Source organism: Arachis ipaensis, chromosome B03 (assembly GCF_000816755.2).
Source record: "Arachis ipaensis cultivar K30076 chromosome B03, Araip1.1, whole genome shotgun sequence".
Taxonomy (NCBI): Eukaryota; Viridiplantae; Streptophyta; class Magnoliopsida; order Fabales; family Fabaceae; genus Arachis; species Arachis ipaensis.
Genome location: NC_029787.2, coordinates 129,207,968 through 129,219,236, shown reverse-complemented (window position 1 = coordinate 129,219,236; position 11,269 = coordinate 129,207,968). Strand labels below are relative to the sequence as shown.

The 11,269-nt window shown below is 32.5% G+C and overlaps 1 protein-coding gene across 2 annotated transcripts; it reads left to right on the top strand.

The window, feature by feature from the left end:
* LOC107631716 (probable lysine-specific demethylase JMJ14) lies at positions 1,726-7,235 on the top strand. Of its 2 annotated transcripts, XM_016335248.2 has the most exons (12): positions 1,728-1,918; positions 2,092-2,168; positions 2,669-2,740; positions 2,996-3,073; positions 3,163-3,675; positions 3,765-3,983; positions 4,304-4,465; positions 4,773-5,141; positions 5,291-6,113; positions 6,202-6,305; positions 6,403-6,600; positions 6,693-7,235. In XM_016335248.2, the coding sequence occupies exons 2-12, from the start codon at positions 2,139-2,141 to the stop codon at positions 7,056-7,058; spliced, it is 2,934 nt and encodes a 977-aa protein (XP_016190734.1). In that variant the 5' UTR covers positions 1,728-1,918; positions 2,092-2,138; the 3' UTR covers positions 7,059-7,235. The 2 variants fall into 2 exon arrangements, with proteins under 2 accessions (XP_016190735.1, XP_016190734.1); XM_016335249.2 differs by lacking the exon at positions 2,669-2,740 and having other exon boundaries at positions 1,726-1,918.

The window sequence follows — 11,269 nt, the reverse complement described above, 5'->3', positions numbered from 1 at the left end:
ATTTAATTTATCTTTTTTAATTAATTATGTTATCTTTTTATTATAAAAATAAGATTGTCAAGAAAGATTAAGTTTTTAAAATTTTCGTTATTTATTTTAAATTCATAACAAAATAAATTTAACAAGCTTGAATATTCTTGTCACTCTCTCTTTCTCTATCTCCAAAATTTTTGGTGTCCTTTTTGTGAAAAGGGTTATAACTTAGAACCTAGAAGTAACGTTGGTAGGATGGGGAAGGCGAACGTGTAAAACAAGTGAGACATTAACATTACCAAATGGGTCATTCATTCTGTAGTTAGTTACTTCCACCACTTTCTGTCAATGCTGCTTGCTTTCTACATTTTGAGGAATCAAATTCACACTTTATTTATTTATTTTTTCAGGGCCACATAAACATTAATAAAAGGTAAATGCTATCCTATTCTCTCTAAAATAACATGTAAATTATCATTTTTAATGTGTCATATTTTAATTAGGTGTTTATTTTAATCTAGTTACCTTCTCCACTCTTTCATTATTGTTGCGCCTCTCAAGCATTACCGTCTCATTGGTGTTTTGTTTTTTCTTCCTAAATCATTATTTTAGAAAAGGTACTCAAACCCTCTCTAATTGCGTTTACTCCTCCTCACTTCTTCGTTGTCGGCATTACGCCTTCAAAGCATCATCGTCTCATTGGGTGTCTTATTTCTCTTCACAAATCATTCTTTTAGAAAAGGGCCTCCCAAGCATCACCGTCTCATTGGGTGTTTTGTTTTCTCTTCCCAAAGAAAAGGTACTCCAACTCTCTCTAATTGTGTTTACTCCTCCTCACTTCTTTGTCGTAGTTGTTGTGCCTCTTTTGCCGTCACCGTCTTCCAAATATATTATTAACTCTCATGAGATTAAAATAAATCAGGTTAAAATAAACACCCAATTAAAATATATCACATTAGAGAAGGTAACTTACATATTATTTTAGAGAGGGTATGATAACATTCACCTAAAGATGAATACTACATATTATAGTAGCCTATAGTAAGACATCATTTTTATGCAATGTTAATGTTTCTTCATGTATTTCGTACCAAAACTGAAAAGAAAATAATTGTTTGATGAATGTTTTTGATGCTGATTTATCTGAATTATGGTAAAATTAAATGGTAAAATTATTATTATCATTAAAAAAATGAATGATAAATTGATAAGAAAAATAGTTTTAAAATTTTAACTCATATTTCTATTTTTTTAATTTTTAAATAAAATCTTTTTTTAAATTGTTAATTTTTTTGAAATTTTAAAAAATAATATTTATATTGAAATTTTTATTTATTTAAATATTTAGATAATTAAAAGATAAATTAGGATTCTGATTGATAAAAGAAGTGTTCAAGTACATTGCGTCTTCGAGCGTAGAATCGTAGCCGCTTCGGCTAAGGTTCAGTTACTTTTGAGTTTTTTTCTCAGAAAACATAATAAGATCTTGTTTTTCTTTTTTCGGAAAAATAATTATCATAATTAAAAATCATTTTCATTTTCCATAATTAAAAACACTACTTTTTGGTTCTCACCTGAAGTAGCACCTCGTACGTATCCTTCACCATTATTTCCAATTAATTATTAATTATATTATACCTCCAATTCCACCTGTCAAAAGCATCATAAAAATCATTGTTCTGTTTTTTTTTTCCTCTTTCTAATTTTACTATATATATATATATATAAGAATATAATATATGCGTATTCAAACATGCATACACATACATAGATAAATATTAGATATATATAATTATATACATGCAATTGAATTGCATTTTGGGTATCCTGTGTCTCTGTTAATTTTGTATTGGAATTTTCTTGGTTAATTCATTTATACGCAACTACTCCGTATTCATTCACAACATGGAAACAGAACTTTCTTCGAAGAGTTTTGCTGCATTGAGTACGTTTTGTGTTCTGCATTTGTTGTAATTCTTTTTTCAATTTTGTTGTTGTTTTAGCAGTTATTGAGGTTTCTTTCGAGGTCAGTAACTGTTTGTGGATTGCGTTGATGGTGAATTGGGATGTCTTTGATGGAGGTTGAGTTACAATGGTGCTCTGTTATTTTTGTTGCAGGCACAATAATAACTATTCAATTTGGTTTCTTCAAGATTTTGAATTGAATGAAACAGTTCAAATTGGGTGCCAAAGAGGTTAGTTTCTTTTTCTTCTGTTTGATTTGATCCTTTTAATGAACCTTGGCAATGTGTTTTGTGTCTGTGTTACTGCTCCTCTGTTTCCTTTTCTGGATCATAACCAATTCCAGATCTTATTTTTGTAGTGTTTCTCATTGGAATTTGACAATTTTTGCCTTTTCTTTTTTGTGATTTTTTCATTCTGCTTAACACATTGTCCTTGCGTTTTCATTTATGAGAGCTATTTATGTATCTATAATCAAAATTCATGTTTAGTTGCTGTGCCATCATTTCAAAAGAATGATATAAACTTACCTAAAAACCCTTATTTTAGTTTATCACTGTAGTGTGGCCTAAGAGGTATGATTTTCCCCTCTTTTTCTTTTTGACTGTAAAACTGTGATAAACTTAAGTTTGGTCCATTTTGTTCATGTAAGTTTCCAATTGCACAGTTCTATATGCAATGTATCAATGAACATAGCCAAAATTTCCTTTTTCTTACAAGTGATATTTTGCAGGATAATTCTCTTAGGCACAAACCAAAAATGGAAAATGCTGTTGAACCTCCTAGCAGTCCGCGACACAGAAATGTATGTAGTATTAATCTACTGTGTTAAGAACATCTTTTGATAGATCATGAACAATACACTTAGAAGTGTTTCTACTTTTCTTCTGACTAAACATGAATTAAGTTTTAAAATTAAACGGAATTTTTTTCTTCATTCTATTGTTAATTTTTAATCCCCTGCATTGAATTAGATAAAGTTGTTTAAAGCGGTCTTAATTTAAACAACGTGAATAATTTGAAAATTATGATGAGTAAATGAAATGTCGTGATGCTATAGGTATCAGCCAGGTGGAATCCACTTGAAGCATGTAGGCCTAGAATTGATGAAGCTCCTGTGTTTTATCCTACTATTGAGGTACCTCTAACTACTTTTCTTAGTGTTTCTTTCAATGTTAATTATATGTTATTCTGAATTCTGAATTAAATTTATTATACTGTTATCAGGAATTTGAAGATACTATTGGCTTCATAGCTAAGATCCGCCCCCAGGCTGAATCCTACGGCATATGTAGGATTATACCCCCAACTTCCTGGGTTCCACCGTGTCCGCTCAAAGAGAAGCATGTGTGGGAAAATGCTACATTCCCTACCCGTATTCAACAAATTGACTTGCTTCAGAATAGAGAGCCAATGAGAAAGAAAAGTAAGGGAAGGAAGCGAAAGCGTAGAAAGCAATCGAAAATGGGCTCATGTAGGAGAAATGAAAAACCTAGTTCGGAAGGTGATGTTACTTCTGAGCGTGAAGAGAAATTTGGATTCCAATCAGGTTCAGATTTCACACTCAAGGATTTTGAGCAATATGATAGACTTTTTAAGGATTCCTACTTTGGCCTGAATGATCCCGCCGGAGATCAAAAGATTGGTGATAATGATCAGCAGAAGAGATGGGAGCCCTCTGTGGAGGCAATTGAGGGCGAATATTGGCGGATAGTAGAGCAATCTACAGATGAAGTTGAGGTATTATTTATGGTTTATTGACAACATTGTCGTTCTTTACTTTTAGATAATTGGACAAACACTTTATAATTTTCTCTCTGATTTGTTAGGTCTATTATGGAGCTGACTTGGAAACTGGAGCACTTGGAAGTGGTTTCCCAAAGTCATCATCTTTTACTAAGAGCGCAGATCAATATAGCATGTCTGGTTGGAATCTAAATAACTTCCCAAAATTGCCAGGCTCTGCATTATGTTACGAGGGAAGTGATATCTCGGGTGTTCTAGTTCCATGGTTGTATGTTGGAATGTGCTTTTCAACATTTTGCTGGGTAAGTATTGAGAAACACATATTTCTAAGTCAAAATCTATGAATGAGACTGAAGTTAAGGCATATTGACTAATTTTACCAATCTTTTTTAACCTCTCTTCGCATAATTGGTGGGGTTACTTAGTATAAGTTCTATCCATGAACACTCGGTTGAAAATCCCAACTACAGTTTATTTTATTATACAAAAATTAAAAAGAACTATGTCAGTGTGTTAGTACTCAGAAAATTATGTTGATATATTTGAAATGTTAAGCAATAACTTGCTACACTTTGCATTTCATTTGTTTCAAATCTGAATACCTTCCTTCTCCTTGGAGCAGCATGTTGAGGATCATCACCTCTATTCACTTAATTATCTGCATTGGGGCGAGCCAAAAATATGGTACGGTGTACCTGGAAGCCATGCCACAGCTTTGGAGGATGCAATGAGAAAGCACTTGCCTGATTTATTTGAAGAGCAACCAAATCTACTCAATGAATTGGTAGGACAGTTGAAGCCATGCTTTTATTTTAGTTGCTTTTGTGCTACTCAATTTACAAATGGAAGTTGAGAAAAGCTAATTACAATGACATTTCAAAAGCGGGGGTTATTAGGAATAAATTTATTTGTATGATTATGAGATATTTTCTATTTTCTCCCTGTTGCAGATATAAATAATATTAGGCTTCCCATGTAACAATATAATCTTTTAATCCTCACAACTGTAATATATCTTTATATTCTATGTTCTTTTCATGATGTTTGGTGACTTTATTATGACTATTGGTTATGACTTCATCTTTGAACAGGTGACTCTCTTATCTCCTTCAATTCTTAAATCTGAAGGTGTGCCCGTATATCGTGCTGTCCAGCATTCTGGAGAATTTGTTGTTACTTTTCCAAGGGCATACCACTCTGGCTTCAACTGTGGCTTCAACTGTGCGGAGGCTGTGAATGCGGCTCCCGTCGATTGGTTTTTGCATGGCCAGAATGCTGTCGAGCTTTACAGTATGCAGCGTCGTAAGACATCATTATCGCATGACAAATTGTTATTCGGATCAGCTCAGGAAGCTGTAAGAGCCCTGTCAGATCTAACTCTTCACGGAAAAGAAAATGTCAAAAATTTTAAATGGAAAAGTTTCTGTGGGAAAGATGGAGTTCTGACCAAGGCACTTAAGGTAATGATTTCTTGCACTCTCTCTCTCATTACCCTTCGGCACATTAGAAAGATCCATTATAATTGGGAAGGCTTTCATTATTTATTAATTTACTATGCAATTACCTGTTTAAGTTTTTCTGCATTATTGTTAATTTGTTATTTTGACAGATGAGGATAAAGATGGAAAAGGAGAGGCTTGACTTTCTGGCTCATTTAAAGAGGTTTCGGATGGATGATGACTTTGATTTGCACAAGGAAAGAGAGTGCTTTTCTTGTTTCTATGATTTGCATCTATCTGCTGTTGGATGCAAGTGTTCTCCTGACCGTTATTTTTGTCTTAGACACTCAAATTTGCGTTGCTCGTGTACAATGGATGCAAGATTTGTTCTGTTTCGTTATACTACAGAAGAGCTAACTACATTGGTTGAAGCACTAGAAGGAGACTTGCATGCTATTGAAGTGTGGGAAAATCGAAGTTCTGGAATGGCTTCTGCTAATGCTGAAGATGCTTGCAAAAAATTGGTCATGGACAACGAAGCTATGGCGGAGCAGGAGCTACCTATGGATTTGAACACTGATCTTTTGTCTGGTGAGCATGATTTGCTGCATATTTCTGATAGCCATGACAATAAAGGTGAAGTCTGCTATTCAGTGGCGAAAAAGGAACGAGACAATATGGAACTTGGAGCTGGTGGTATCCTATCAGACTCGGAGAATAAAGGTTTTTCATCGTGTTCAAGAGATGATGAAAATTTCTTTTCACTTGATGGCTATAAATTATTCGGGGTTGATCTGCAAATGCATTCAGATTCAGGTGAGCAGCTCAACAGTGTATTTAAAGAGGGAGATATAGACACCTTTGATAAAACTATATCATTGACAAACCAAAGCTTCTTGATCCAAGAGTTTGGTAATTCTGTTGAGCTTGTAAGTTTGGGCTCAGTTTTGCATGGGAAGAGGTGGTGCAATGAACGTGCAATATATCCAAAAGGTATCATGCTTTGTGAAATACTTTTAAGATCATACCATTAATTTTTTTTGAAGAGCAACTTTTTTATTGTTTTGGTAAACTTATCCAGGATTCAAGAGCCGCGTTAAGTTCTTTAGTATTCTTGATCCAACAAGACCCTGTTATTATGTTTCTGAAATCTCTGATGCTGGATTTCTTGGTCCTCTTTTCAAGGTATTATTTCTGACCTTGTATCTTTCTTTGGTTTTACACCTATGATTGACGAGTTCTTGATCGAAGTTTATTACACATTTTGTAAAATATATTCCAGGTTACCATGGAAGAACATCCAACTGAAGCTTTCACAAACACATCAGCGGATAAGTGTTGGGAAACAATTCTTGACAGACTAAACGCTGAGATCGAGAGGTGTAAGAGTCTAGGTGAACAAGAACTCCCTCCCTTGGAGGTTTTGCAAAGCATTAATGGTCATAAAATGTTCGGATTCCTTAAGCCATCCATTATTCAGGTAACGCAATCTCAAATATTGAAGATCTTTTTAGCCACTGAAGTTATGATCTAACTTCTGAAGTTTTAATCAATTCTGGCGAACAATTTCAGGCCATTGAAGCTCAAGATCCCAGTCATCAATGTGTAGAGTACTGGCATCACAAAGAACTTGCCTCTGAATCTTCAGGCAGTGGAAATGATGCCTCTAAGTGCTCAAATGGTTCAAACAACTCTCTGGGTGATGTCAAGACCAAACTTTTCGGCTTCGATTTGATAAAGCAGGAGCAAGAAGATAACATAGAAGGACATTTTCATTCATTTGAAGAGATGAAGTCATTGCTACAAGGATTCCTAAAAAAGGCCAGTCCTGCTGAGTTGAGTGCAATGCTCAAGTTCTTTAGCTCTGATTCACATGTTACTCAATGGAGAGCGGCATTCGTAGCGTTGATCGAAGAGATCCAGAAAGGTTGTAGATAAAAGAAGAATAAGATCTCTTAGTCATTTTTCAATTTATTCAGTAGTTAGGTCCATTCATAAACTAAACTGAAGAAAATTCTGGGTAAGGCCAAGATATAAAATTTTCTTTTGTTCCTAGTAATAGAGTGAACTTGTTAGTTAGAGATGGCTAATGCTATTAAACACCCATTGTAGTTGCTAGTGCCTTTGTCCCATTTATACTTTTCTTTTTTAGATTTATATTTTTCTTTTTAAGCTAGCTTTTGGTGTCAATTAGGCTTTATTTATTTCATCCTTACTGATCTCCATTTATCTCTAAATTTCTGTATATAAACAGAAAAAAAAATGCTGCTGATATATAATTGATGATTGATATCAGTAGAAACAATACATGGAGAACTTTGCTCCTCAAATAATATGTTATATTATATTAGTATATAAATAATAATATCCAATGTATTGATTATTTTTTTTTACTGAATTAATGTATAATCTATTGAAGGTTGATTTATTATCCAATTTTTTTTCATAAACTTTGTAATATGTGAAAATAGTGATCTTGTTTTTTATTATTATTGAAAAAAAATTTCATAATTTTTTAATTATGTAATTAATTTTTTTTTACCAAAGATAGGAGATTCGAATCTGCAACCTTAGTTGAGTATGGGGAGACTATGCCATTTGAGCTATTACTCATTGGCTATGTAATTAACTTAATTAATAACCTTTATTATTACTTTTATACTAAAAAATATCAATTTATACTATAGTCATTACATATAATGTCATGTATATATTAAGATTATCTATTTTAATTATGTGAGTGATTATTGTTATTTTCACTTTTTTTGTTACATTAAAAAATAATATTTAAAACTAAAAAAGAGATAATTAATTTTTTTTAATTTGAATTAAAAAATGTCTTGTAAATATATCCAACTTTTACATATACTAAGTGTTATAATATTAAATAATATAATATTTGTTATAACAATGACTCAAAATATTAATCCAATATATATTTGCACCTAGTAAAACCTCAACGCAAGCTAGATCAACTAAAATTCATTGTTAGGGTCCATATCCAATTTAGGTTCATTACCTTAAAAACCCAATGCAGATAAAGTCCACGCGTCCCCTCTTAAATCGGCTCAGATTGGATCTCCGTTGCTAGTTAGATATGTTAATGAGTACTCAGGAGAAGCCCCTTTCCATCCCTCACTCCTATTTTAAAAAAATGCTCCCGTTCCTTCTCCGTCATTGTAAGTTCCTGTTTAATTACCCCTTAGAAAACGCAGATCTTCTCGGATATCTACGAATATTTTTTTAAAACTTTTGAAAGAAATTAACACAAAAAGATATAATATAATAATCATAAAATAATCAATTTGACATAATTCAACACAATTTATAACATATGCGTTATGAAAAATAATATTTTAAAAGAAAAAAAAAACATAAAAACATATTCCAACATAATAACATAACATAATATTTTTGGAATGATACTGAGCGACGTAGTGACAGCCTTGAGAGACAGAAAAAGTGAGTTAGAGAGAGAGGATCGAGGCTGAGAATGAGTCTGAACAAAAAAAGAAAAAATTCGAATTGGAGGCAGAAATTAGGGTTACTAAATTCAAGAAATGGATTTATGTATATATAAATTAGGATAAATTAATAATTTTATATTTGCGTATATTTAATAGGTTCCATGGGACAGGTACTTATGTCTGTGTCCCCATTAGGGGTGGCAAATGAAAAACCCGCTCTGTCTCGCCAAAAGTCTGCCATCTAGTGGGCTGGCCCGCCCCATCCCGTCTAGTAAAGCGGTCCTGAATTTCTCCCCCGCTCCATCTAGTAGGCTGGTGGGTTGGCGGTGATAGTGGTCAGGAGGGCAGTTTCGTCATCTTAGAGCTAAGGGGACGGAATTATAATCTTGTCATATTCAAGGATCTGAATTCTAGAAGAATTGTGTCATGCCAGTCTTGGACATCAAGAAGGCCAAGAGTCTGTCTCAAAAACAGTGGTGCTAAAAGAGCAACAATTTATAAGACCCATTGGATTAAGGTAGGGCAACAAGAAGTTAGATTAGATCATATTTGATTTAAATTTAAAATTTCTAAAAATACTACTAAGCAAATTAGAAAAGTTTTATTGGGCTTCTTGTTGTCCTACCTTAGTCCAATGGGTCTTATAAATTGTTGCTCTTTTAGCACCACTGTTTTTGAGACGGACTCTTGGCCTTCTTGATGTCCAAGACTGGCATGGCACAATTCTTCTAGAATTCAGATCCTTGAATATGACAAGATTATCATTCTATCCCTTAGCTCTAAGATGACGAAACTGCCCTCCTGACCATGTATCAGGCGGGCTTTCTTTTTTTTATATAAACCATTAAATATTAAATAATATATATAATTTCACAACAATTTCAATAAATTTATAATTTCTAAAAATATAAAAAAATATAATTTTTAAATTCACACACATTAAAGTATTTATAATTATAAATATGTAATAAATATAATTATAAACCAAATTTTTGAAATAAAATAATAAAACCAATATTGTCCAAAACAAAACAAATACTATCCAAAATAAAAGTTTGGCCCACCTGGAAAGTTTGCCCCGCCCCGTCCCGTCCCGCCGAAGTCCGCCAAAACCCATGGATTAGGCGGTGCGAGGTAGGCGGGCTTTTTAAGTTTGGCGGTCTCAAATTTTCAGCATAACCCGTCTTTTTTGGCGGCTTATGCGGGCCAACCCGACGGGTTTCGTCCCGTTTTTCACTCCTAGTCTCCATCCATTTTCGCGTGGCAGATCGTGAGGATTTTACGTGTCTCCATCTATCCCAAAACGCGAGTAATCCCTGCAAAGACCCATTTCGGTTGTTTTGTGATCATCCCTATTGCTAGCATTCATTGGTTCGTGACGTGGAGCTATTCTAGCCACTCAATAAATTCTCAGATAATCAAAGTTTAGGTTATATCATTTTTATAAAGTCACATGTATCCTTATTATAACAATATTAATAGAAGATAAATGGATAAACACTAAGCTATTGTTTGGATATAAGATGGAAAATAGGAGGAAAGAAAATGGGAAGAAAGAAAATGTGAGAAAAGAAAATGAAAAGAAAAGTATATATTTTTTTGTGTTGTTTAGATGAAAAAATGAATGAAAAAAAATAGAGGAGAAATTTTCTTTTGCTTGGATGGAAGAAAAAGTAAGAAGAGAAAAAATTATAATAGCATAAAATTATATTAATGTTTTTATATATTATATATAAATTATAATTCAAATGCTCTGTAATTTTATCCATGTTTGCACTTCTGCATTAGTTTTTTTTGCAATTTTGAAGAGAAAAAATTTACATGAACTCAACATACACTTTTATGTTTTTCGTTCAATTTCTTTGTTGATTCAAACAATAAAAATTTGATTTTTCCATCCATTTTCTTTTTCAGCAATTTATTTTCCTACAAATTCTTCTAATCCAAATAATGCATAAATAAGTCACATTTTTCATATATATAACAATAACTAAGATCACAAATTAGGTTAATTTACGTTGATAAATCAAAGCCACCTCGAAATTACATAAATTCTCCGAACCCAAAAATATTACCTAGTTGTCTCCATTTACATTTCTATATAAATCGAATTTAATGAATTCGAATTAGGGTAATAAGTAGTAAATCGAATCTATAAGATATGAATTACTTGACATTGTGATTTGAAAGTAAATTAAATTCAAAGGATTTGAATTATGTCATCCCCTACTAAATCGAATCTATAAATTTCGATTTATATGATCCATGCTAAATCAAAGCAATAAGGTTTGATTTATACTCACTTAGTAACAATCCATCTCATTGTAAATCGAATCTCCTTCATTCGATTTAATAGCATAGATAGCATCCAAGTAATTCAAATCTTATAGATTCGATTTACTACGAAAACACATAATTCGAACTCCATAAATTTGATTTACATAGATATGTAAATCGAGACACATACGTAGCCTTTTTTACTTTGGGGATATACATAAAATTATTTTGCAAATGGTTTATAAAGGTAATTTACCTCACATATTATAATTTGTGAAATCATAATATTTTGAGAAGTGATGTATAGACAACTTATGTTGACAAGTCTGAAAAATTTTAGAAAAAAAAAAAATCAAAATATTACATTTAGATCCATAAGGATTTTTTTTTTTAAAATTGTCCATA